The sequence below is a fragment of the Sturnira hondurensis genome, unplaced genomic scaffold (genome assembly GCF_014824575.4).
Source record: "Sturnira hondurensis isolate 20B ecotype Veracruz unplaced genomic scaffold, ASM1482457v3 Scaffold0009776, whole genome shotgun sequence".
NCBI lineage: Eukaryota > Metazoa > Chordata > Mammalia > Chiroptera > Phyllostomidae > Sturnira > Sturnira hondurensis.
The window spans coordinates 296,170-323,392 of record NW_028082407.1 but is presented as its reverse complement, the minus strand read 5'-3'; the positions used below and the strand labels follow the sequence as shown (position 1 = coordinate 323,392).

At 54.9% G+C, this 27,223-nt stretch overlaps 2 protein-coding genes and 1 non-coding gene across 4 annotated transcripts in view; all 3 read left to right on the top strand.

The window, feature by feature from the left end:
- The window catches only part of RNF130 (ring finger protein 130), a 99,462-nt gene extending 89,009 nt beyond the window's left edge, over positions 1-10,453 (top strand). The window contains exon 8 of the mRNA XM_037058026.1: positions 3,513-10,453. Within this exon, the coding sequence (XP_036913921.1) occupies positions 3,513-3,622 (110 nt within the window). The 3' untranslated portion in view covers positions 3,623-10,453. The remainder of the gene's footprint in view (positions 1-3,512) is intronic.
- A 3,523-nt stretch (positions 10,454-13,976) lies between these two features.
- TBC1D9B (TBC1 domain family member 9B) overlaps positions 13,977-27,223 on the top strand; it is a 32,401-nt gene continuing 19,154 nt past the window's right edge. Inside the window, exons 1-5 of one of the 2 annotated variants that reach the window (XM_037058018.1) lie at positions 13,977-14,236; positions 17,596-17,706; positions 21,801-21,919; positions 25,321-25,549; positions 26,477-26,735. In XM_037058018.1, the coding sequence (XP_036913913.1) occupies positions 14,119-14,236; positions 17,596-17,706; positions 21,801-21,919; positions 25,321-25,549; positions 26,477-26,735 (836 nt within the window). In that variant the 5' untranslated portion in view covers positions 13,977-14,118. The remainder of the gene's footprint in view (positions 14,237-17,595; positions 17,707-21,800; positions 21,920-25,320; positions 25,550-26,476; positions 26,736-27,223) is intronic. The other variant, XM_037058019.1, reaches the window with a different exon arrangement.
- On the top strand, positions 23,338-23,483 carry LOC118995116 (small nucleolar RNA SNORA67). The gene has a single exon (XR_005068205.1). It is a non-coding gene; the product is annotated as a small nucleolar RNA SNORA67 (small nucleolar RNA).

Below are 27,223 nucleotides of genomic sequence, written 5' to 3'. Positions count from 1 at the left end.
ATTTAATAGATTGGCTATCTCTTCACTACTTAGCTGTATTTTGGGGGAGGGGAGCTTTGATCTGTTCTTTCATTGGGGCCATATTTTTTTTGTCTCCGCACACCTGTTATATATGAGGGGCAGAGCCTTAGATGTTCACCAGGGTGGAGCAACCCACTTGGCTGCATTGTGACGCTGTACTTGGGGGAGGTCTGAGAGGGAACAGTGCCACTTGCTCACCTCTCCACTGGCTCTCAGTCACTTCGTCTGCTACCCAAAAGCAAATTGGGCCCTTCCGGTGCTGATTCCTGGATGTGTGGGTTTGTGTACGTTCTAGGACCCAGGGGTCTCTCCAATGGACTCTCTTGTGAGGCTGGGAGTTTCTCCCACTGCTCCAACACCCACAGGTTTTTTCAGTCACAGGTTTTGAGACTTTATTTTCCCATACTGGAATCCTAGATTGCTCAGTCTAGCTCACTCCCCAGTTGTTCCTCCCAGTTTATCTGCACACAAATATGGGACCACCCAGTCCACCAGCTACCATCCTGCTTCAAGTCCTCTTTGCCTGGGCTGCCTATCTCCGCCCCTCCTACCTATCCGAATGAATGTTTCTTCTTCAACTCCTTAGTTGTCAGACTTCCATAGTTTGATTTTCTGGCAGTTCTGGTTATTTTTTTGTTTTAAAGTTGTTGTCCTTCTTTTGGTTGTGTGAGGAGTCACAATATGTCTACCTACACCTCCATCTTGGCCAGAAGTCAAATTCACCAATTCTGATAAGGTTGGTTTTTTTTTAACACATGCCGATATGACAGCTGTCACAACACAGTCTAACAACATTATTTTGAAGGAAGTTAAAGACAAACAACTGAGCCCTGCTACAGCCATTGTACTGACAAAACCAAAGGAACTTTTCAGCCCACCCACCAGATACCAAGAATGGATGCTGACGGTTGCCAGAGAATGCGGAGTGGGAGAGGGAGTGAAAAACTGAAGGGCAAAAAGCAGTGCAAGCTTCTGGTTACAAAGTAAATGTCATGGGATATAATGTAGAGCACAGGGAATATAATCAATGATATCATAACTTTGTATTGTGACAGATGACAATAGACTTAACTGTGATCGTACTGTAAAGGGATGTGAATGTAGACTCACTGTGTTGACACCTGGAAGTCATATACTATTGTATGTCAACTGTAATTTAATAAAGAATAATAAAAGAAAAACAAAAAATAGCAGAAATACCAGGAGGCCAAATAACCAAAAAAGGGGGAAAAAACAAAGAATAGAAATAGGTCCACAAAAAATACAAATATTGGAAATTCAGACATGGACTTTAAAATAATTTAATAGAAACCAAGACAAGATGGACAACTTTGGCAATGAAAGCTGCAGTAATCAAGACAGCGCAAGGCAGGCAAACAGATTCCTGGAGCAAAGGAGAGTGCCCCAGAAGAGCCGTGCCTCCACGAGCAGGAGATGGGCCACCCAGGTGCCAAGCAGCTCAAAGGGGAAAGGATAGCCCTTTAAACAAATGATGCTGAAATTACTGAACGTGCCCATAGGCAAAACCATGCACTTCGATCCTTATTTCCCACCACACACAAAAATTTATTCGCAGCAGTTTCTCTAAATGTGAGAGCTAAAGCTATAAACTTCTGGATGAAGCCACAGGAGAATAATCTTATTGCCCTTGGCATTAGCAAGATCCTTTACTCCCACACAGAACACCCACTGCAGAAGGAAAAATCAATGGATCAGATCTTACCAAAATGTAAAACTTTCACTATTCAGAGGGCATTGTTACGAAAATAAAGAGGCAATACACAGAATAAGAGAAAATATTTCCAAAACAAAGGAATTGTGTCCAGAACATATGTATTTTTTAAATTCTTACAACTCAGCAATAGGAAGACAACCCACTGTTTTAAATGGGCAACAATTTGAACAAAATGCTTTTCACAACACATGCGCGATGGGTTGACGAGCACAGCAGAAGGTGCTGGGTATCAGGGAGCTGCACTCTGACGCCACAGGGAGTCCCGCTGGGGCTGGTGCGCCCAACACGGAGTGTCTAGGTGCTGGGGAGGTGCTAAGGGGGACCCCACATGGCTGGCGGGGTGCTCGGCAGAAACGGTGGCGTGCGCCTCCACAGCCTCTCGCTGCTGGGCATCCCCTGAGGGGCACAGAGGTCAGACCCGTGCGCCCACATTCGTAGTAGATTTACTCATAAGAGCCAGTAGATGAGCCGATGATTCCACTTAAAGAAAATTCTAGCAAGATGCAAACTCACCTGCATTTATCTGGGGGTAGGAAGAGGTGGGAAAAAGGGGAAGAAATACGAGTCACTAGGAAGTTTCGGGATTCATGTTCGCTGTCTTTTTATTTTCTTTTTTTAAAATATTTTATTTATTTATTTTTAGAGAGAGGGGAAGGGAAGGAGAAAGAGTGGGAGAGAAACCTCAATGTGTGGTTGTCTCTCACGTGCCCTCCACTGGGGACCTGGCCTGCAACCCAGGCATGTGCCCCAACTGGGAATTGAACCAGCGACCCTTTGCTTCACAGGCCCGTGCTCAATCCACTGAGCTATACCAGCCAGGGCTTTTTATTTTCTAATACTTCTTTTTTGTTGTTGTTTGTTGGTTGTCTTGATTCCAGTGATGTTTCAGGGATGTGAATATGGGTCAAAACTTGTCAAACTATACATTTTAAATATGTGCATTTTGTTGTACGCCAGTTATGCCCCTATAAAGCTGTAAAACAAAACGTAGTTATTCAGAAAATGGACTGTAAATGTGGCTTAGCTCTGAATAGCACAAATAATCAAATAATGTAAACACTAAATTTTCGTATCAAAATACAAGTGTGAGTATGTTGGGGCAATGGAAAAGTCTATGGATGTGGCTAAGGGGGAGATGGGGGGAAAACCCCAGAGTGGGGGTCCAGTAGTAAGTTCTATTGCTGAAGACATCGGGGAGCGTTGCCACAGGCCCATCCTTCCGAGAATGGAGGCCTGTGCCACGAGTTGCCCAGAGCGGCTGCCTCTGGAAAAGGCAAGCTGCAGATTAGTGGCTTCAGTGCATGTGGGGTTAACTATCTGAACCACTGAAGGTATAATTTTGATATAAATAAAAACTCTGTCAGAGCGTCAAAGTCACAGCCTCAGTGCGCCCGGCCATGGAGGGGCTCAGAGCGCCCTCCACCCCAGGCTCAGACGGGAAGGGACTGTGAGCTGCTAGGCAGCAGTCTTCACATTTGCAAGTGGAGGCCTTGTAGGAGCACCTGGAGGCTTTTGCTCTGAAGAGCTCCAGTGGTTAATCTTTTGAGAACCCAAACATTGGAATGTCCGTGTTTAAAGTGTGCTTCAATTGAAGGTTGCCTGAATTCCTTTCATTTCCCTCATGAAAAGAGCCCCAAATAGAGACAGGCATTTGAGCAAATGTGATGCTTCCGAGATAACCAACCCTCTCTCCTCTGAGCCATGGGGCAGTATGAGCCCCACGACCTAGTAAGTCTTTTTCTTGTTCCTTTTCCAGGTGGTCACTTCTTCCATCGGAGCTCCTTGTCCCCTCGGAGTCTGGTGTATGAAAGTGCATTCTCCACGCTCGAGCCTTCCTTGGACACGTACGATGAAAACAAAACCTGATTTTTTTAAATGGGCCGTCTGGGCTCACCTCTTTTGTGATTTGATTTATGATCACCTTTCTTAATGTGTACTCTTCTGTCAGCGTCCGTTTCGGAAGAATGGCAGCGCTTTCCAAGCTCAGGTTGGGGCTCGGGGTTAAATTGCAAAGGCGAGGCTCTGAGGACAGCTTTATTGCCCAAGTGACCTGGTGGCACCAAAAACCCGCCCAGAGCTGACCACTGAACATGGGCCCTGACAAGCCTGGCTATTTGCAGAGAAGAGGTGGCCCAGGGGTTAATCTTGCATCTCAAGCCCTCTCTGAATAATCCCATGCTGTCTGTGTCAGGGCAATGTTGGCCTTTTTAATACTTTTGTGCTCCCCACGTACGACGCATACTGACACCCCGGGCACGCTTCTCACCTACGTGGGCACAAGTTCTTGCTGCGTGACCCACTCTGTGCTTTCCTGTCTCTCGTTCTATTTCCCATCAAAGGGCCTCTTTCTAAAGTTCCTCCGAGGCCTTGCCTTTTGTCCCTCCCGAGACTGACCACCCAGGACATCGAGATGGGGCTGCAGGTGCACTGTGCAGGGTCGGCAGTTGTCCACATTGTCACAGAGTGTGACATAAGGCGATGCGTGCTTGTGTCACCAGCGACACACCAAAGGTCTTTCCCTGAGACCTGTGGGCTTATCAGCTGGGCACCACTGAGGCATGTGGGGACATGGCACCCAGGAGGCCAGCCTGGAAATGATCTCAGGGTGACAGCCAGTGGGCGTCAAATGCAAAATGGTTCCGAGTGCTTTCTTGAGTAGATCACGCCACCTCCCTGCTGTGAGACACCAGATGAGCACCCACATAAGGCTTCGCTGGGTCAGCCCAGTGCCATCCTGCCAGCCTCAGTGTCAGCGTGGAGAAGGTACGGGAGCTTACCGAACACGGTGGCAGCCAGCGCAGGGCACACCCAGGACAACATCAAGTTAGCATCACAAGAATTGTGTTTCTGAAGGGTAATCCCAGTACGGAACCATGATGAGCAAATTTATGAAACAAATCTGAGCACTTTTTTTGCTCAAGGACACACCCTAGTTCAACATGTGTCTCCTAGTGATCTAAGCCGCAGCAAATTGTGAATGTGCGTGGGCCCTCTGGTTCTTGTTAGGAGAATGGAAACCTGTCTCCATCAGTTGAGGGTGCAACCCACGCAAACCACACAGCCCCGGGTGTCCCCACCTCGCTGTTTTCATCAACTCTGTCGGACAGAAGTTTGAGGGGAACCCTTGCCCTTTTCCATATGCACTGGCTTCTCTTTAACAGCATCTCTGCTCCCGGTCTGTGGCCAAGGCGCCCCAGACGTGGCTGTGCCGGAACAGAACCCCGAGACACAGACTGGCCGCAGCCTGCAGGGTTTTTAATCAAAGGAGGCTGGAACGGTGCAGATGTTGAAGGTCTTGGCAGCTTTCTGTTTTAGCCTTTAACCAAAGGGCTTTTATTTTCTTTTTATAGTCTTTGAACTATAAAAATATTTTTTATAAAAAAACAGTTTCAAGAGAGCACTGTTCAGAGACACATCTGCCACTGGTGTCGTGGAGATTCAACTCAGCTATCCACACGGCCTCCAGACTGCACACGCACTGGGCACGCCCGCCCATGGGGCGGAGGGCGGGTTCTGACCACGTGGTCCCCACCTTGCCGGAACCGGAACTCTTGTCCCAGCGGAGTGTTTTCTTTGGACCTGCGCAGTCTTACACTAGCAATTGAATTAAATGTTACTCGGGACATTCTTTTACTGAAAAAAAAAAAATGAAATAGCTTGAGAAGAAATTTAAAATTCAGGCCCCCAAAACCCACTTACTGACATAACATTGGCATTTCTGGCAAATCCAGGGCACGCGTTCCCTGTAGAATAAGTACGCAGGCACTTCTTCCAGGGAGTCCACGCAGAACTGCGCTTCGGAGCCCCGCTCGACACCCTTTCCCTGGGAGCGGGGCCTTGCTCCTGTTCGGCCACATAGCTCCCTGCCTTTGGCAGGAGGGACAGTAACTTCTCCGTGAAGGTCACACGCTTGGGGAGCAGCGAGGGGGCACGATTTGTCTCTTTCTGGCAGCTGTGCCCAGGGGAGGTCTTCCGCCGGCCGGCCACCCCGGGGCCCTGGCGGGGCTGCTTTCCGGGAGCGTGAGGAGACACCCCCGCTCGGGCACTCCTGCCTGGGAGCAGCTCGAGTCCCGGCCGCAGAGTTAACTGGCCGGACAGGCGTGGTCGGGGGTTCGGAGAGGCGCTTTTCCCTCCTTGCATGAGTATCACCGTAGCTGCCCATCTCCCAGCCACAGTGGGTATTGCCAGGAAACGCATGATGACTCTGGCTGTTTGGGGGGATGTGCTGGGGACTGGATGAAGACTGCTCTGAGCCAGGCCCAGCGGGTGCGGAAACGTCAGCGGGACCACAGGGTGCACGTGGACCGGGGTCTGGACCAGCGGGGAGTTGGGTTGTGAAGCTAATATGCAAATGCCTACCGTTTGGTGATTTTTAACTTCCTAAGGGAAGAACGTCCCATGTCCTTCCTTTCCTGTTATTTCGGGGGAAGAGGAGAGGTGGCCGGCCAGAAAGCGACCCTGCTGTTCGCGCGAGGAGGGCCAGGCCTGGGGCAGCCCAGTGGCGGCCATGGTAGTGGGCAACGTGTCCGCCCAGGGCTGCCTGCTTCGGCCTCCTCACGGGGAGACAGGTTCCACCGCGAGGTGGTTAAAAAACCCCTGCAGAGACTGGTGAACCCCACTTGAAAAGAAAGACTCCCTCCCTGCCCCACTCTGGCTGGGCTCAGACACCGTCCACCAGGCGCCTCCCCGGACACCTGCCAGCCGCCCCGGTGCCTGCAAGAGCCCAGCTTCCAAACCGTGTTCACAAAGGGTTTCAACAAAATGAGATTACTAAATTCAACCAGCTGGCTGTTTCCTGTGGGCTTCACATGTTCTTCTCATGCTTTTGTAACCCCTCACATCCAGTTCTTTCCTTGATCTACATGCAAAACGAAACTGGGCTTAACTAAAGAAATCAAGCCATTGCCTCGCCATCAGCCTCTGCCCTGCAGCGTTTCTGCTGTGGGAAAGCAAGGTGGCGGTGTTACCGTCCAGCCGCCTGACAAGGGGCGCTGTTGGTAACGGTCAGGAAACAAAAACCGGTTTCCAGAAAGTAGGGTTTAGAAGGGAACGGGCAGGATCACCAGACTGATTTGGTCAGCAGACCTTGACCAGGGTCTCAGTGTGTGCAGGACATGGACACTCGGCGCTCAGGTAGACCCTGCGAGGGTTAAGACTGGCTGTTCCAAGAAACCGGCCCACTCCAGCCCAGCTGGGATGTGAGACCAGATGAGATGAGGGAAGGCCGTGAAGAGGGGGGTCCTGGGGCGCAGGCAGAGGGCACAGTGCGGCCTAGAGCACCTGAGGTGCTGGGAACACAACCCCTCCAGGGAAGGCACCTAAGGGGGCTTGAGAGGGCAAAGGTGCAGGTGTCACTTGCTAGGCAGGGGAGCTTTGCTGTGGGGAGGGCCCAAATCTGTTGGGAGAGTGAGCAGGGGGGTACCTGGGTGCTGCAGCCTGCCTTCAGGGTCAGGCAGAGCAGAAAACTTCACTGGTGGGCCCCAGGCTGGCATCTGACTGAACGTGGAAAAGGAGGGAGCCACCAGACTGAAGCGGGTGACGGGGTGGGTGTTCATGGGACCCAGGGGTTCATGGTGCCCCTTGAGGGCACCTGTGGTCTGAGGCTGGCAGGGCCCCTAGGGGGGCAGGCAGATGCAGCTCAGGGTCTCCAGCAGGAGCGTGGGGCAGGGGGCAGAGCAGGCTGCGGCCCCTCTGGGCATCAGATTTCCTGGGAAGCTGTTTTAAATGTACCTGTCACCTATCCTGCCAAGGTAGCCTCGTGTGGTTGCGGTCACTTGGGTGCCCCAAGCCTCCACCCTTCCTCTCTCTCACACACACAGTACGTACACAGACTCCCCTTCCCACACACTCAAGCCAGAGCCCCAGAGTGAGAGTGTGGCCAGGCCCAGGGCACCCCTACTTCAGATGGTGGTGGAAGCCAGAGCTGGGCAATCGCCCAGGGACCTACGCTGAGGCCCTGGGGAGGTTGTCAGTGGGCCTGGAAGGACAGGAGGAGCTGCTGACAGCAGTGGATGGAGGAAATACTCGGAGTGTAGTTTCCCTTTTCAAGAAAGGTGGTGCTCAGGCCACTCTGGGCCAGAGGCAGAGCAGCTGGCCCTCACCTCCCAGCAAAACAGTGGAGATCATGCTCAGCATTTGCTCCCAGCCCCACACGCAAGTGAGGGTGACCATTGCGACACCCGCCGTTTAAAATCAGCACCTTCCCTGTTGAGGGCAGTTGTTACCAGTGAGGTGTGTCTAGTTTTGCCTCTTTTTTTTTTTTTTTTTGGTTGCATTGGTAAATTGTTTCAAAGCCCACTGGCCCAATAGTGAGTGCCAAGTGTGCATGTTCATGCACCACCCCTGGACCCCCGTGGTTGGGCCCCTCCAGCAGGACTGGAAAAGCCTTCCGTAGGTCACAGCAGATAATGCACCAAAGGACCGGCCAGCAGCGGAGGTGCCTATGCTGCGCCTGCGTGGAGCTCTGCATCCCTGGCACGGCTGCAAGCAGAGTTTCTCCCCCAGGTTCCCAGCACACACCCATCTCTCCAAGGCCTGGGTGAGGGGGTGCTGAGGCGGGGTCAGGAGCCCCCTTGTGGCCATGGACTCCTCCAAGATGTTGGTCCAGTTTGAGGTTTGCCCTCTTCCTTCAGGGTGTCTGTCCTAGGCGATCCCAACAAACTGAGTCTCAGAGAAGAGAGACTGGTGGGTCCCCAGCAGACACAGAATGGAAGTCACTGGTGTTTTCTGAAGCTGCATCCATGAGTGTCAAGGACCCTGGAGGGGAAGAGGGACCCTTAGCCCCAGCTGCCAAAAAGATGACATCCTTGTATCTGCACCCAGACTTGTGGAGCCCCTAGTCAGTGACCTGGGACTTATCTGGAGTTTCCCCTCTCACAGCTCACCCTGGCTCATGCCATTTTCTCTTTTATTCACTCTGACTTGGGGAAGAAGAAAGATACTGTCCAACAAACAAAAAACACAAGAACAACTTCCTGCAACTTGAGTATTAGACTTTCAGAGGGATTTCATGCTGGGGATGCTCAGGTCTCCGTACCGGGCTCTCCATTTCTCCCAGGGAATCTTCTGAGGGATACCCTGGAGAGCCAGGGTCAGGGGGGCCCAGGTCTGTCCGGCATTCTGGCAGGACTGGCTTTCCCAGAGGCCGCAGGCCCAGCAAAGCACTGCCCCTGCCAGGGGCGGGCACACTGCACGTGCAGGAGCCCGGGGAGCGGCCCAGCTCAGCAGGTGGCGCCTTCCTAAACCAGGCACCTCCTCCTGGAAAAGCCCATGGCTGGAGCGTGTTGTGAGCACCCTTATCTTGGCTGCACAGACCTTTATTCCCGGAGGACATGGCTCCCAGGGCCCTCAGTCTGCTTTCATGCTGGGCCAGGACGGCGCCATTCTCACAGCCATGATGGTCCTCTTCCCCACACATCTGGCAAGCCTGGCAGGCCCTCCTCAGCTCCTGACCCCCAGGCAGGGATCGCCCTCTCTCCCCGAAAACCTCTGCAGCTGTTGGCAACAGTCAAGAGTTACGGATGACTGTTCTGAGCTATTTTTACAAATTGAACCCAACACGAAGTAAATTTTAAGTTGCTTTCAGAATTATCCTTTATCCACAACTAAGTCCATGCATGTCTGCACTGTGTGAGACTAGAGAACTTTTCTAGTGACTGGGAGGTACTAAGCCAAGATATTTGTAAACACAGAAAGTGGGGGTGGGGTAGGCAAATGGAAGGTCCAGCTGTTTAGTCCCCTCGGCTCATGAAGCTGTTCCCAAGCCGAAAGGCCGGCCAGCCGGCGACCGCTAACATGCCGTGTGAACCAGGTCACCAAGTCCGGGTGCTCCGGGGCCTCAGCTGCTTCCCTGGGTGCCCAGCCTGAGAGGACACAGGCCGTCCGGAGAGAGGCAGAGACAGCCTGTGTCGAGGCGCCTGGAAGCAGGGTCTCCTCCCCAGCGGCAGCAGTGGCTCTAGGGAAACAACCGGTGGGATTTCAGAAACAGGAAAGCACTTGAGCTAGAAAGTGCTGTTGGGGACCTGGAGACACATGGTCACTGCATGGGACAGCCCTGTTCCTGTGCAAGAGAAGGAGTTGGTCCCACACTAGGCCATGGATGTCACGATTGTTCTTGACCCACAGCCGATTTTGTACTCACATCAAACATTAAAGTCGCCCCTTTCATACTTGGGTTACTCGAAGGGTGCCTCGCACTCTGCGTTCCGCTGACTGTGGCAAGTATCTCAGTATCTCAGGGGATGGCACACAGCTATTTTTCTGACTGCGCGCGGGCAATTTGGGGTGGGGTGGCTGGGGTATATCTGAATGTGGCAAATGGCTTAACTTCCACCTTGAGTGATGAGAGGGAAACTATGAGCTTGAATTTTAATCCACCATTGGCCAGCTTGTGCCAGAAGGAACATATATCAAAGATCCAAGGTGCAAACTTGATCATTACTTTAATTTGGGGGCTCACTGTAGGGGAATTACCTTGTCTGAAACACACACCTGCACTAGACTGTGAGCTGACTTCTTGGCAGTCGGATCTTTTAGGCCCTTTAAGAGGTTCTGGGCAGCACAACCCCTAGGTCCAGATGGTTGGTGTAAGTATAATTAAGTAGTGAAACTGTATGGTATAGACCTATATGCCAGTAGTGTATACCTGTATGTGGATTTGTTGATATAACCATTTCAATAAAAACCGACTGAAAAGCCCTGGCTGGTGTGGCTCAATGGATTGAGTGCTGGCCCGTGAACCAAAAGGTTGCTGGTTCGATTCCCAGTCAGGGCACATGCCTGGGTTGCGAGCTAGGTCCCCAGTTGGGAAGCATGCAAGAGGCAACCAACCAATTGATGTATCTCTCACGCAATGATGTTTCTCTCCCACTCTTTCTCCCTCTCTTTCCCTCTCTCTAAAAAGTCACTGAATAAAATATTTTTTAAAAATAGTAAATTAGAAAACACTACTGAAAAAGCTGCTTTGCCAAACGGGGTACTGTTGGTGGCAGCCAGTATGGGTGAGGACTCACAGAAACCCAACCAAAACTGGCTGCAGCAAAAGGGGAAGCCGTGGCTCACAAAAGCGACAGTGCCAGGGGCCTGTGCTGGGCCGTGGCGCAGTTCGGCCCCCAGCACCAGGGGGCACTGCTAGCTCTTCCCCCTCCAGGGGAACTTCAGGCTCAGGCTCAGCACCCGGAAGCCCCATCAGCAGCAGAAGTGGCCTGATTCCCCAGAAGGTCACCCAGGCCAGAATGGTATCTCCTTAACCCTGCCTGGCTTGCTGGGAGGCACATGGTCATCACCGAACCAGCCACTGTGGTCACAGGGTAGAATGTGCCAATGGCCAAGGACAGCATGGGTTCTGCTTCTGCCTCCCGGAAGTGCATTCAGCATCCCCCAAGCGACAGAAGTTCTAAGGCGTGGTTCCCACAGCAAAGTCAAAATGCTGCCAAGGAGGAAGCGGACGCTGGGACAAAGCAGCAGATATCCCACACAGGCAGAGAACAGCTGGAGACGGAGCAGTGTGCACAGGAGGGGACCACCTCCTCCACTTACCAGTATGAACTCGGCAGATCATGTCACCTGTCTGGATTTGGTGTATATCATCTCTCAAATAGGGACCATAAAATACCTACCTCGAAGATGTGATTTAAAATGATGTAAGAAGCCCTGGCTGGTGTAGCTCAGTGGATTAAGCTCGGGCCTGTGAAGCAAAGGGTCGCTGGTTCGATTCCCAGTCAGGGCATATGCCTGGGTTGCAGGCCAGGTCCCCAGTGGGGGACACATGAGAGGCAACCATACATTGATGTTTCTCTCCCTCTCTATCTCCTTCCCGTCCCCTCTCTCTAAAAATAAATAAATAAAATATTTTTAAAAAATAAAATGATGTAAGAAGTCTAGTATCCCAAATACATAAATACCCCTTAAAACTCAACAATTTTAAAAAACTCAATTTAAAATAGGCAAAGAATGTAAGTCGACATTTCTCCAAAGAGTAAACACGAATGACCACTGAGCACATGCAAAGTCATGAGGAACCTGAAAATCTAGACCACGCCCGGCATCACTTTGCCCCCACTAGGAGGGCTGTAACCATGGAGACAGGCAATCACAAATGCTGAAGAGACACCGAGAAACTGCAACCCTCACACGCCACCGGTGCCAGTGTGCGATGGTGAGGCTGCTCTGGTCTAGAGAACAGCTCGGCAGTTCCTCAAAAAGTTGAACGTGGCTGCACTGCATGACTGAACAGTTCCACCCCTAGGGACCTGACGGAGAGAATTGAAAACATGCCCACACAAAACTGGTGCACAGCTGTCTATAGCAGTGTTATTCACAACAGCTGACAAGGGGCAACAGCCCAAATGACCACCGACTGATGAACAGACCAACAAAATGTGGCCTGTCCACTCACTGGACTGCCAGTGGGAAAACGGAATGGAACACTGACCCCTGTTACAGCAGAGTGAGCCTCAAACGGGCCACTGAAAAGCCAGACACAAAGGCCACACACCATGGGATTGTATTTCCATTGCATGTCCAGAATGGGCATATCTAGAGGGACCGAAATACACTAGTGGCTGCCAGGAGTGGAGGGGCCTGGGGAATGGGGGGTCACTGCTGGTGGGGAAGGGGTTTCTCTTTTGAAGTGATGAAAATATTCTGGATGAGACGGTGATGGCCACACAACTTTGTGAGGATGCTAATAATAGTCACCGAACTGGGTGCTTTAAAGGGGCAAATTTTATGGGATGTGAATTATATCTTAGAAAAGAAAGGGAAAATGAAGTAGATTAACACATCCTAAGTGTTCAATAAATATTCTTTCCCTGCTTATAGAATCATTCTCCAATGCTGGTCTCTGGGTCAGCAGCGCCAACCTCATGTCCGGGACTTCAGAAGCACGAGTGGGGCAGGTGGGGCCCAGCGAGCTCTTCTTTAATAAGCATTTCAGGTGACGGACGCAGCTCAAGTTTGAGAACCACTGGAATGAAGAACTGAAACCGAAGAACTCATCTCCTCTGGGAGTGTCACCAAGTACAGGGGTCTGGCACAAATAACGCCCATTTTTATTACAAAGTCATAAGCCTGTGGCTCTGTCACATAACACTATCACGCTCAAGCACACCATAGGACATGCTGGGGAAAATGCTCAAATTAAAACTCTACATCATTACACCCATATTATCACCCCACCAACCACCCTCTAGCAGGCCTCACTGCTGCGGGAGCCTGTGCTTTCAAATTCTGGAGGCACAACGACATGTTATGGGTTTAAACTTCCTGGGTTTAAGAAAACCAGCCTCTGCATCTTGAAAGTTCATTCAAAGTCTCCAGCAACATATCAGGAGACTTTTGATAACTCTGGCTGTGGTTTCAACTATGAAACCACCTATTTGTATTGACACCTGTCATACTGGATTCTTGAATGCCAGGGGCAGAAACCCAATTCAAAACTCGCTTAAGCCTCCAAGGGTGATTCTAAAGGGCCCCTTCCCTTTGCCCTCCTCCCAGGCCCTGAAAGGTTCAGGCCGGCAGGGCGACCCCACACCCTAGTTAGCGCAGACCACTCTGCATACATGTCTATTGCCCCGGCTGAGTTATCGGAGGAAGCGTCAGTGTTCAGACCCCTACTGACTGGCACTGGGAGAGCAGGGGCCACAACCCAGCGCTGGGTGCTGCCTGCCCACGCCTGTGCAGGAACCTCAGCCTGGCCCTAGGGCCACCCAGTCTCAGTGCCTTGCACTGATTTCTGAGGACACTGCCAGACTCGGGGCTTCCTGACAAGCTGTCCTTGGATCCTGGAGGGCCTCCTAGTCTTAGGCCCAAGTGTCAACACTCGAAGAATTATTACAATATAACCCTTTTCCAGCCGCCCTTTGCAATATTAACACACTGGTTGCACTGCGCAATCAGCCAAAAGTGTACCTCCAAACGCTATTTCTTTACATTGTTACCCCAAACCCTAGACAGGTTTTCACAAACTCCAGGGTCCCTGCTCTCCGCACAACCGGTTTATCCGGCCACTCTGGCCAGAGCCTGTTACCCCGGGGCTTCGTCCCTCCGGAGTGAAGCTACAGGAGCCAGTGCAAAGGTGGGGGAGGGGGAAGGGTGTACACCACCCGGTGAGCGACACTTGCAACGTGGCCTGCGTGGGCGGGGTCTGCGCGGGCGGGGCTTGGGGGCGGGGCCGAGGGCCGGCGTGGGCGGGGCCGTGCCGGGGCGGGGCTGAGGGCCGACTAGGACCCGGCCGACATCCTGCGGTCCGGCCGCCCGCCAGGGGGCACCGCCTGCTTGGCTCGCCGTGCGCTCCGCCCTCTCGCTCGGCCCATCCGCAGCGTTTCCGCCTGTCCGGCCGGGCCGGGTGCGAGTGGCCCACGATGTGGCTGGGCCCGGAGGAGGTGCTGGTGGCTAACGCGCTGTGGGTGACGGAACGGGCCAACCCCTTCTTCGTGCTGCAGCGGCGCCGAGGGCACCGCAGGGGCGGAGGCCTCACGGGTGAGAGGCGCGCAGCGGCGGGTGGGAAGGGCGCGCCGGGTGGCGGGGCCCGGCGACCCGCCGGGACAGGCCTGGCTCCGGCCCGGCGTCGCGGACGCGCACGTCAGCGCGCGTGGCGGGGCCCGGGACGTGAGGCCCTGCCTGGCGGTGCCCAGAGGCGGTGGCGGGTGCTGGGACGCCAGGACACAGCCAGTGCTGCTCGGGGTCCGAACGAGCGGGACCGGAGGGGGGACAGTGCGCCGCACTTGAAGGCCGTTTGGGAGAGACTTGGGCCAGCCGGGGAAGACTGGCATCGGCCTCTGCCCGCACTTGATACCAGTGAGCTTCCCGGTGCTCGCCCGAGGTGTGTGCAAGTTCCAGGAGTGGGATTTCACAGCTGAAAGTCAGCGGGACCTCCCGGGCTTCTTCCTCCACCTCACTTCTCCAAGGGCCTCTGAGGGGACCAAGAGACAGTGCACCTTTCCTTTTGCCTCCTTCGTTCCCAGCTCACCAAAGAATTGCCCTTTTAGCAAAATTAAAGGTCCCCCGAGCTGCGGGCTGGCCTCCGCCCTCATCCCTTCAGCTTCTCCTGCCCACCCTTACGGATTCCTGGCGCCCTCAGACCAAGCCTTTACCAAATGACCAGTATGTGGTGTCCTAGTGAGCTAGCTAGGGTGCCTCTGTGCCCATGTGGGCGTCACTGCTCATCCAGAACAAGGCTGGACAGGCACCTGCTGGAGCTGTATAGCCTGTAAGATCCATGGCCTATCCATTGGGCCTCACCTAGGCAGTTGTCGGAGACCCCTCATACTCCAGGGCCTGTGCAGAAACTGCCAGAGCAGAGCTGGGTCAAGGCCAGGGCCAGACCTTCCTGTGCTCCTCTGGTGACCTGATGTTGCCATATAGGACTGCGGGCTCAGTGCTGCCAGATCTTCTCATTTACCAAGAGAACTTTTTGTGAAATGTCCTGATTTTAAGCATTAGCAGCTAATACAGTCCTGCCAGATGCAGAGGCTTCCCATGGGAGACGTCTGCTGCCAGCCTCGCCTGGGCCACACCTCCTAATGTGAAAGAGACTCTGCCATTCCCAAGAAAACTACGTTCCCTTTAGTGCCTGGGACTCTTTCCCAGCAGCGTGGAGAATTGCGGAAGCCAGTGCTGGACCTGTCTCCTGACCACAGGACTGCTCAGTGGAGGTGGAACAGCAGTGGAGAGGCTGATGGGGCGGCACCCTTGGAATCTACTGCAGGCCTGTGTCGGAAATTGAGGTGCCTCCATCGCACCAGTGTGTCAGCAAAGTGCTTCGCGGGCCTGCCGTGTGCTCTGCTTCTGTGGATCATCTCAGTGGGTAGCCCCTCCTTCTTGCCCAGAGGAGGCTCTTTCTGCCTCGTTCATCTCTCTGCCCCACCCCACGCCAGGAAACCGCTTGAACTCCCACTCCAGCTGGGTTCTGTGAGTCCTGCCATGGCCTTCCCCATGCCATCAGAGGTCACAGCCTCCTGCTTGGGTCTCCCCAGGAAAGGAGCAGTCAGGGACGCGGTTGTAGTCCAGCCAGCGTTTATAAACAGCTGCTGAACTGTATCCCCATTGAAGAGTCTGCGTGGGAGCCCTGACCAAGTGTGGCTCGATCAGCTGGGCAGCGTCCCACAGAGCAGGAGGCCACGGGTTTGATTCCTGGTCAGGGCACATGCTGGGCTTATGGGCCTGGTCCCTGGTCGGGGTGTAGGAGAGGCAGCTGGTTAGTTTATTTCTCACACATTGATGTTTCTCTCCTTCTCTTTCTCCCTCCCTTCTCCTCTCTTTAAAAAATAAATATAACCTTTTTTTTTAAGAGAGTGAGTGTGAGCTGGTCCACCCATTATGAAATTTCCAGGTCTTGCTAACAGTATAAAGATGAAAATAAAATTTCCAAGACCAGAAGAGAAATCCCAGCAAAAATCATGAAAAAAAGTTTATTTTAAAAACTGATAAAGCTTGAATATGATGCAAGGCATTTCAGAACATTTCTTTTTTTTAAAAGATTTTTATTTATTTATATTTAGAGAGGAAGGGAAGGAGAGAAGGAGAGAAACATCAATGTGTGGTTGCCTCTCGTGAGTTCCCTGCTGGGAACTGGCCTGCAACCCAGGCATGTGCCCTGACTGGGAATCAAACCCCGATCGTGTGGTTCGCAGGCCCACGCTCAGTCCACTGAGCTACACCAGCCAGGGCTGGAACATTTCAATAAAACAAGTAAGAAATTACAGACTCTTAATTTAGGTATGTGTTAAGAGTACCTTCTTTCATAATGGTAATTTTATTAAAAACTGGAAGAGAAAGTGGTTAAAATGTATGGATAATATGAACAAAAGTATTAAAGTTGAGTAATGAAATTCATAGGAATGATTCTGACATCAATGGGAAAATGGTAACCAAGTACTTGGAGATCATACGGAAAGCAGCACTTCATTGAACAGAAAAAGTAAATTTTAAATAGGAACCGTTAACAGGTTTTTCGATAGCTCGCTAGTCCAGTTGACGAAGAAGAGTGAGTGGATCCAGGTGGACCTTTCCTGGGATCTGCTGGGGAAATGGTGCCTCGATCAAGGGTGTGCGTGAGGAGAAGGAAGACTGGGAACGCCCTAAAATGCTTCGGTTCAGGGGCCAAAAAAACTGGATCAAGTTTTCCCAAATTGGATACTTTTAAAAATGGGCACGTCCTTTTCATGCGTGACCTTTGAGGCTGCAAAGAACTTCCTTGAACTTCCACAATGAAAACAGTCCCAGGGCAAAGTGAAGACAGGCTGTTGCGGCAGCAAACGTAGTTGGGGGAAACAGCCACCAGCTGTGAGTGGGGAACGATAACTGCGGGGGGCCTGGGGGGCTGGGGTGGCTGGGAACGGATCTGCAGAGACATCTGGCAGTTACTGAAACACACTGTGCACGTTTGCTGGGTTTTGTGATGTTTCTGGTATTGTTTCTGGCTATTTTTGTTGTAGCTTTTGTATGTTTTTACTCTAAAGACGTGTTTGTTTCAAACCTGATTTTGTTGTTTTCTTCAAGAGGGCCTCCCAGGTTGTCTAAACGTTGGGCTCCTTGGCCCTGCGGCTCGGAGCCGGGAGCCGTGTGGTTTCGCTGGACAGGGAGCAGAGTAAACAATCTGTGTGTGGGGAGCTGGTTGCACCCCTGCCTGCACATGTGTCTGCGTCCGAGCGAGCAGCAGCTTCCAGGAGGAAGTAGGACAGGGTCTCTGGCAGGGACCAGACAGGAGAAGGAGGAAGTCACTTGGTGGAGGGAGCAATGGGCCACAGGGTGTCTCCCTGTCAGGGCCCCACCCTGGCTGTCAGGCTCCGCTGTCAGCGCCACCCTCCCTCACTGGGAACCTCTCTGCCCGCTCCCAGGTCTCCTTGTGGGCACCCTGGATGTGGTCTTGGACTCCAGCGCCCGCGTGGCCCCTTACCGAATCCTGCACCAGACCCAGGACTCACAGGTCTACTGGACCGTGGCATGTGGTAAGTGACCTGGATCCCAGGTGTGCTGGGCAGGGCCTGCCCTGAGAGGGGAAGGGAGGGGCACCCCCTGGGACCCAGCGTTGCCCCTCACTCACCAGCACAGCCCAGGTGGGTGTCCTGCGTGGTGAGGCTGCCCTGCTGGTGAGGGGCCCTGCAGTGCCCTGAGTCATTTGTGGCATTTGCAGGAATGCGCACGTGCAGAACAGTGAAAAATTTGAGTCACCTGACACAGGTCCCCAGCTGGGGTGGGACGAGGAGTCCTGTCTTCTGGTGTCAGCTCCTGGACACGATGAACAAGTGTCCTTTCCATGGTCCAAGTGCCCTGTTGTCACAGTATTTCTGGGTCATTTGCTGTTTAAAATGGCCCCATGGGGAGTGCTGAAGTGCTGAGCACTGTCCCCAAGGGGAGAAGTTCTGGAACACCCATGAGGGGAGCACCCTCAGACCTGCGTGGCCATGTGCTTGCCAGGAGACTGATGCCACCGAATCGACCACGTGTATTAAATAAGGTGCCTTTGAACAGAAAGACGCACAAAACCAAGTTATGTGTTGATCAGTTGATGAGAGTGTGACAGCTGGGCGCAGTTTTGGCGAATCTGGCATCCCGGGGACTAGGGGACACAGCCACAGTAAATCACAGGGACCGGCTGAGCGCTCCCCGGGGAGCAGCGATTTCCAGCCCGTGTGCCCCGTGAATGTGAAACACCTGCAGCCCCTGCCTGTTGAGTCAGGGGCACTGACCTCCTTTCCCTTAGACGTCAAATAGGAAAATGACAACAGCCAACACAACAGTAGCCAACTGGTGTGAGTGAGTCAAACTTATACGTGTTTTTTCATCAGATCAGCAAAAAATATGTTTTTGGTGTGCCGCGGTGTCTTTGTGATTAGTTCATGTGTGGCGTGAGATGAGAAAGGTTGAAGGTCGCTAACCCTAGAAGGACACACAGCCACCTTCCTGAGAGTCTGGGAGAAAGTCCCCTTCTGGTGGGCACCAGCCGAGGCTGGCCCTCCCTCGGGGCTGCCCACCGGCCAGGCACTTAGGTGAACCTCCCGCCAGCTCCAGAAGGCGGGACTTTGGCTTTCCCTATTTAGAACGTGGGAAACTGGCCTGGAGGGTTGGATAACCTGCCTAAGGTGTTGGAGACCACCTGCTCGTGTTCCTGTGCTGAAAACACACCTCCGTGTGCTAGAAGCCACAGTGTCCCTGTCTCCCAGGATAATGGTTTTCCTTGGAGGCCAGAGAGAAGATAACAAGAGTGCTCACAGCTGGACCCCAGCTGCAGGAGAGGAGGGGTCAGGCGGGAAGACGAGGGTGGGCAGGAGGAGCACAGTCCTCCTCACCAGGTGGGCCCTGTCCCGGGCACCAGGCTAGACGGGGTCTTCCTCCTCCCAGGTGCCTGTGCAGAGCTGTTCTTCACCTCTGTGCAGAGGAACAGGGGGAGGCTTAAAAAGCTGAGCTGGCCCACGGCCAGACTGGGTGGCCGGTTGAAGCCCTGCTCTCCAGGTTCCAGAGCTCAGGGACTGGTTTGCCCACAGGAAAGAGGGCCTCCGATGGGGTGGGGACTGACCCCAAGCCAGGTCAGGGGCATTGGCGTATGCCTGGGTGAGGAGGAGACACTGCACTCTCAGTGGACCCTCGAGATTTGGGGGGCTGAGACCTGTCTCCAGTGAGTGCTTGCTTGGGGAGTCGGAGGGGAGGGGCAGTGGCAGTGACAGCGCCTCCCTGTGGGGAGAGGAGGGCATGGCCATGCTGCCTGTTGCCCCTTTTCGGGCAGTGGGGCCTGCTGCTGGGGAACTCAGGCCACACACACTAAACTGCTCCCATTCTTCAGGCCAGCGGGCCTCTATCTGAGCCTCTTCCCCCATGCCCCTTGCCCCCCCCCCCACGCCCTTGATCTCTCCCAGACTAGCCCTGGTCTTGCTGGCACCTGCAGTGAATCCCAGCTGCTCAGCCTGCCACTGAAGGACTTCCGGGTCGTCTGCCTCCATTTCTGCCTCCTCCCTGCAGCTCACGCCTGGCTGTCAGCCAGACCGTGAGGCCCAGATCGTCGGGCCCGGAGCTCCCAGCCCCGCCTGTCCTGGACAGTGTGGGGACAGCATGCCCCATGTCCACCTAGCCTCCTCCCATTCCTATGCCAGCCCCAGCAGAAAGCCTTCCCAGAACCCCTAGGCCCGTGTGCCCAGCCTGCCTTATTGTTCCTTGGGACTTGCCGTATCCCTGCCTGCACTTCCCCACCGCACACTGGCCGGCTCTCCTGCTGGACCTGCAGCTTCCCAAGGGTGAGGGAGGCTCTGCTGCCGGGCAGCTGGGTCAGGACCACGGTCTAGTCACCCAGCTCTAGTCACCCAGCTGTGTGACCTTGGACAGCTTACTTAACCTCTCTGTGCTTCAGCTTTGTATTATAACATAAAACTAACAGTACCTGCCTCCAAGATGCTCTAAGATTTCAATAAGATAATCCACAAAAAAGTTCTGAAAACATAAATAGCACTAATTAGCTTTTATGTTCCTTTTACTCCTAGTGCCAAGCATAAGGCTGGCATTGTTTGTGTTTACTTTTACCCAGTGAACATTGAGTTACTTCTAACTAATAATTCTTTTAAGTGTACATCTGTGGGTATTTAAAGTCTAGGCAGATCCACACACACAGTGTAGACAAGGCGGCCTCGGCTTTGGGCTGCTGGGGGCATGTGTAAAAGGGCGTGACGCAGTAGAGTTGCATCCTGTGCAGATTTAACTTCCAAACTCCAGTGTAGGTCTTGGCAAAAAGACAGAAGGAGAAATGCCCTCCCCTTGGGCTTCATGCACCAGAGAAAGGCAGCCATAGTAGAAATGCAAATGAAAATGGAAAAATTTTGCACTTGGGGGGGGGTGTCGTCCTCATACCTGCCCACGGGGAGGGTCCTTCCTTGGAATGGCTCATTAGGAGCTGAGTTGCTGGGGGAAATGTAAAGAAACCAACAGACCCACCAGGACCAGGAGAGCTGGGCTGTGACTTGTGAGGTGGTGCAAGGGTGGGGAGATGGTGGGGACCAATTGGCCAGGGCAGGGTGGAATCAAAGCTGAGTTTTCATCTGGGAAGAGTGTTCCCCCCACCCCCGCCCACCACTAGGGAAGGATGGGGTGACTGGGCTCAGGTGCCTGACAACGTGTCTGGTCCACAGCCTTGCTGGGCTCCTGGCTTTGCTGAGGCTCCTCCATGCCATGCGTGTGGGCTTCCCTGGGGTCAGGAGATTGACTGGGCTGTCCAGCACCTGTGGCCAACGGGCTGCCCCTACCACAAGAGCCTAGAGGCAGCAGGGCCTTCACTCCTGGGCTCCTTTGCTCAGAAAACAGCTCTCGAGTGTGTGCCCCCCGCCTGGCATATTCCGGGAGCAGGGGCAGCCGGGCCAGGCGGTCAGTGCCCTCATCCTTTGTCCAGCTGCCTGATGGGAGCAGAGCGGGCAGCCGCCCACCCTTTGGGAACGGCACTGGGTGACTTCTCTCAGGGCTTCCATTGGCACTGGGCCTGCAGGCCCTCCAGGGCCCCTGCCCAGGAGGACAGGGACCACCTCCTAGGCAGGGCAGACACTCTGCCAGTCAGAAGCCGAAGGTCTCAGTTAGAGGTTCTGGAGGAGGCTGGGTGTGCCTGGCCTGCTCTGCCCAACGGGAGATGGCCTCAGGGCTCAGAGCCTGCAGGAGGCCTCTGAAGTCTCAGGAGAGCTCATCACTTAGACCCAGACCGACTAGTCTCAAAGGCCCCTGAAGCCCTTTTGTGTTGAAGGAGAGTGTTCACAAATAAGCAGACGCGTGGACGCAGAGGCCGTCTCTGGGAGGACACAGGAGGCATTCTTCCCGGGGACTAAGGGGGAACAGAGCCTCTACTTTCCATGAGACTCTGCAACTCTGCCCGAGTTCTCCTAGTTTTCATTTTTACCGGGACTCCTTGTGGCTTTTGTTACACACGTGTATGTGAAGCGTCGGGAGGAAGAGAGCGAACAGCCTGAGACTGCAGTCACTGGGGTGCTGCATGCCAGGCCGTCTCTTCCCCGAGTTCCCATCTGAGGCCTGGGAACAGTGCGATCTACCTCTTCTTTGCCCCCGCATCTCCCAGGCTCTGACCACAAAGAGATAACAGCGCACTGGGAGTGGCTGGAGAATAACCTGCTCCAGACGCTGTCCATCTTCGACAACGAGGAAGACATCACCACCTTCGTCAAGGGCAAGATACATGTAAGGCTCCCCTCCCCTTCCCCCCAGATGCCACTGGGCAGGCCTCCTGCCCTCTTCACAGCTTCCTGCCCTCGCAGGCCCAGCCCCTGGGACCTGACCAGGTCGCGAGTCTCCACTCCCCGCCAAGGGCCCAGCGCAAGCATGCGGCCCCACAGCTGCCGCCAGCAGCTTGCCAGGCGGAGGATGAAGCTGGAAGTGAGAGGATTAGCTGGAGACATGTTTCTATTATAAAAGTACCCTTGACCCAGCAGCTCCATTCCTTGGAGCCGACCCTGCAGGGTACTCATGCGGATCGGTGTGTGGGTCGATGTCCCCGAAACCCTGTCAGCAGAAAGTCTAGAGCGGTGCCCCCCGGGCCGCAGCCAGGTGAGCCGTCACGCTCCCCTGTCTCCTTGGCAGAACGAGAGCGACAGGATTTGAGAGCAGGGCATTTTCTGGGTGCTGTCCACCTGAGTCCTGTGCCAAGCACTTGTGTTCAGGGCACTGGGTGGGTCGCAGGTGGGCGGCTAGTGCGGTATTTCACAGTCAAACAAGGATTGTGAGAATTGTAGCTGCCTGTAAAAACGAGGTCATGGTGGTATTTAGGTTGTTTCCTCTCGAGGGGTAATGAACGTGATAATGAGCGAGCATCTTGTGACTGTGTGGGTGTTCTCCTTTCTGTAGCCTCGGGGTAGACCCCTAGGAGGCCTCCTACTGGGGGGGAGTTTCAGGGGCCGAGCTGCTGTGGGCACAACTTCCTAGCCCTGGCCGAGGGCACAGAGTCCCTCCGCTCTTCTCCAATCACCTTGGAACTCGAGGCAGCGCCTGTGTCGCCTCCTTGCCATGGGGAGCAGGCGGAGAGCAAGACAAGCCTGCACTGTCCTGCCGAGCAGGCTGAGCTCTGACAGTAATGGCGCCGACCACAACACGATCACAGGCTGGCCACGGGGCGGGCTCCCACGGACCGACCTGCAGGACGGGCGGAGGCGGGGGTCCGAAGTGCCTCCTGGGTCAGAGAAGAGCTGGAAACTAGAAGACGTTGAGAACTGAGTGATAACTGAGATACTGCCGCCCCGTAGAGCTGGTGGGGTGCAGCGGAGCAGTGTGGAGAAGGGGGTGGGAGGCCTAGATCTCTCACTGCAAGAGAGGGCAGAAGGGAGTGACCCAGGGGTCCGCTTCAGGGCCTGAGAACTCTGTTGTAACCGGGAGGTGAGGAAGAAGGAAATGGCAGAGGGCAGAGGTTAGTCCGTAGAGAACCTGGGAATGCCAGAGAGGAGCAGCTGACCCCAGAGCGCCCACAGGCCTGTGGGAGAGGGGAGAAGGGCCCAGGGTGGCAGGGCCTCCTGCAGGCGGCCTTGGGGAAGGACTTGGAGAAGCCGAGTTTAAAGAAAAAGAGGTAATGCTATAAATAGCTTTAAGCCAATTAATTTAAGAATGTAAACCAAGGTGATTCCCTCTCCGGGGGGCCTAATAGTTGCCCCTCTTCAGGAAAGTAGCAACTTGGAATAAAATTTGGCATGCCTCAGCTCTTCAGGGCAGAAGGTCATGTGCAATTTCCTCTGCCTTCCTTTGGCTGCCTACATGTAAAAAAAAAAAAAAAAGAATGTAGACAGGATGGCAGCTTTATCAGAACAACCTGTGCCCATTTCCAAGCGCTCCCTGAACAAGCCACCACAAGCTTAGTGGCACAAAGCACTAAGGACTTCACTACCTGGACTTCACTACCTCTCCGTTCAGGGGCCGAGCTCAGAGACAGCCCATGGGCCAGCGCCGAGGCTCCCTTCCCCCAGCAGGCTCTGAGCCGAGGGTCCATTTCCTTCCCTTTTCCAGCGTTTACGGCCCATTCGTGTGCCTTGGTACTTGACCCTCTTCCTTCATCCTGAGTGCCAGCAGGGCGCATCTTCAAACCGTCACTCAGTCCCCCGTCTCTTGCCCTCTGTGACCCTGACCCTCTCGCCTCCTTAAAGGACCCACCCAGGATTATTAATCCAGAACAACCTCCCCGTCTTAGAACCCTTACTCAGTCACAGCCGCAGAGTCCTCTTTGCTCTGGAAGGTCCATTTTCCCAGGCGCTGTGGGTCGACATGTGGACGTCTTTGGAGGCCATTCTTTGGCCTACCATAAACTGACACTTAGACTGGGGAGGAGACAGGAAACCTGAATATGCCTAAAACTGTGAAAGACATGGAATCAAGAAAGTTTACCCTGTGGTTTTCACAACCCAGCTATGTCACCTGAAGAGCAGGAACCACCACCCTGAGAGCCAGGCTGCCGGTTCCCAGCAGAGGGCCACCTGGGAGTGGCTGGTGGAGGTGCAGAGCAAGCTGGCTCAGCCCCTCGGCTCCCTGCCCCGGGGTCCACCAGGTGCAGCTGGAGTGGGGAACAGCTGCTGGCTGCGGCCCAGGACAGCGGCCCAGGGGCAGCATGGCCCATGGTGGTCCATAGGCCTTGCTGTCCAGTGGGCAGCAGAGACAGAGGCAGAGCCTCAATGAGGAGGGGAGAGCGTTGTCAGACCCTTTTCCCATGGAGGACCAGTTCCCGCAGGAGTGGTTCTGGGGGACGCCAGAGGCAGCTGGGGGAGAGGAGAGGGGGCCGTGTGCTGACCTTGGTGCTGGCAGCCCCAAGGCTGTGGGCAGCAGAGCACACCTCCCCGTGGGGCCTGCCCAGCTCCTCGGGGCTTGGAAGCCTGGCCTTGACTTGCCTTAGTGCAGTGAGTAAGCCTCCTGGAGAACCTGTGCACACCTTTCGAGCTGAGTATCCTAAGAACCTCTTCCACCCGAGAGGTCCCGGGCTCCGAGCCCTGGAAAGATGCAGGTAGGACGCTGTCCACACAGATGCGCCAAGCTGGGTGAGCCCTGCGGCTGGTCTGTGGGTGTGGGCGAGACACAGGAACCCATGGGGGGGGTCAAATACAGGACGTGTCCAAGGCGTCTTCACAAGAAAAGCATGTGAGGGAGCAGCGCCACAGCACAGTGCCTTCTGGGTAAAGAAGGCGAGACAGAGGAGATGGCACCTGTTTGCTTGCAGGCGGACCCTCGGCACCTGCACGCGAGGGAGGAAGTGGGAAGGGCTGTAGGGGTGAGAGACGGGGTCTCCCTGCTACACACGCCCTTCTGCTGTGTGCGCTTCTTACTTCTACATGTTTTAGGGATTCTGCATAAAAATAAACGTTCATGTAGAAAGTCACTGCTACTGCTCCGTGCTGTAATGGTTCATGGGGTCAAGGGAAGCTGTCTGTCCCATGGGCAGCATCCGTCCGACCCCTCACGGCTGAAACAGCCCCCGGCCTGGCCCTGCCTGTGGCCTCTGCCTGTAGGCCAGCATCCTGGGTGCCGCCACCTGAGTCCCTGCTCCAGCCTTTGCTTGTCTCAGCCATGGGACCCCTAGGCCTTCCAGGAACCCTCCCCTTGTCCTTCTCCAGGGCATCATTGCTGAAGAGAACAAGAACCTGCAGCCCCAGGGAGACGAGGACCCCGGGAAGTTCAAGGAGGCTGAGCTGAAGATGCGGAAGCAGTTCGGGATGCCTGAGGGGGAGAAGCTGGTCAACTACTACTCCTGCAGCTACTGGAAGGGGCGCGTGCCCAGGCAGGGCTGGCTCTACCTGACCGTCAATCACCTGTGCTTCTACTCCTTCCTGCTGGGCAAGGAAGGTGAGCCCGGGCTCGTGCCCCCCAGCTGCCAGCTGCTCCTGCCTTCCTTGGTTCCTCAGCCCCCACGCTCTGACCTCACCTCCAGAAAGTCCACCCCCTTTCTGGAATGCTAGAGTCCCTGAGGGGCTCCTTTCTCTTGGCCCCCAGATATTCTGTTTCTACACACCCAACAAAGGGTCTCCCCCAAACCAGGTGTCACCTCACCAGCCTGTGACAGGAACGTCCAAACCCGAGCCAGGCACACACCTGGCTCTCAGGGACTCCTGCCACGTCCATGTCCACTGGTGCGGTTTTCACATGGTGACTTTCCGTGTGGGCCTCTTTCTTCCAAGTCAAGTATTCAGAGCATACACGGCCACGAGCAGCTCCAGGGCTGCAGATCCTGGCCTCAGGGCAGCCCTGGCCTCAGGACGTCGGGCAGACTGCCCAGGGGCAGCCAGGGCCTCCCAGGCCCAGCTGTCCCAGTACTGCCCTTCCCAAGCGAAGCAGGGCCCCCTCCCACCGTGCACACCCCCCTGCATCCTCCCAGCCCCTCTCCTGGCTGTGCACCTTGTGGTCACTCAGGGGTTGGTGCCCTCTGCCAGTCACATGGTGTAGTGACCTTGGTTCCCACATCAGTGCACTCCCACTGGATGGGCTTCTCGGGGCCACAACCCCATCTTCCCCCCTGTGCACACTCGTCTGTGTCACCCCAGTCATTCATGGGGTAGACACTCACCCAGTCTCTCCTTGGGGCCAGTCCTGGGACGGAGACCCCAGGGGCCCCGCCTTCCCTTGTGGACCTCGTGTCCCCACACAGCCAGGCCTAGACACGGGCGCAGTGCTGCCCAGTGGGTTCCGGGCATAAGCGGGAGGCAGGAGCCCGCCCTGCCCACCCTCCAGCCCATTTGACCCAGGGCTGGTGTGTCTGTCCCCACTGGCGTCCAGTGAGCCTGGTGGTGCAGTGGGTGGACGTCACCCGGCTGGAGAAGAGCGCCACCCTGCTCTTCCCCGAGAGCATCCGCGTGGACACTCGGGCCCAGGAGCTCTTCTTCTCCATGTTCCTCAACATCGGCGAAACCTTCAAGCTCATGGAGCAGCTGGCCAACCTGGCCATGCGGCAGCTGCTGGACAGTGAGGGCTTCCTGGAGGACAGGGTGCTGCCCAGGCCCTCCCAGCCCCACCGGAACATTTCAGCTCTGAAGCGGTGCGTTGCCTGACAAGGTGGGGGGCAGGGGTTCAGGTGTCGAGAGGTTCTTGGAGGGGTGTGTCCAGAGAGGCACCATCTCACAGCTCAGTGGTGGGGAGGGCTCTCACTCCTCAGTCATGGACAGGAAATGGCGCAGGGAGGCGGAGGCACTGGCCTGAGGCCCGCAGCCAGGGTGCAGTGCAGCCAGGGTGGGAGCCTGCTGCTGCTGCCAGCCTGCGCTCCCTTCACCTCCGGCAGGGTGCCCAGAGGGTGCTCTGGGCTGCTTCAGTGACCACGCCCAGGGCACACTGCCTCCCTCCATGGCTGACAGCTCTTCTCCCACTCGCTGGCCAGCTGCCCCACAGGCCCCCCACACCCTGTGGTTGTGCAGCCCTGGCCTGGGGCTGAGTGTAGCCGAGGAGGTCTGCAGTCTCCGCTACCTTGTCTGGGAACTGGTGGACAAAGGGACCCACACCGGAGACCAGCCTGCCCAGAGCATCTCTGCT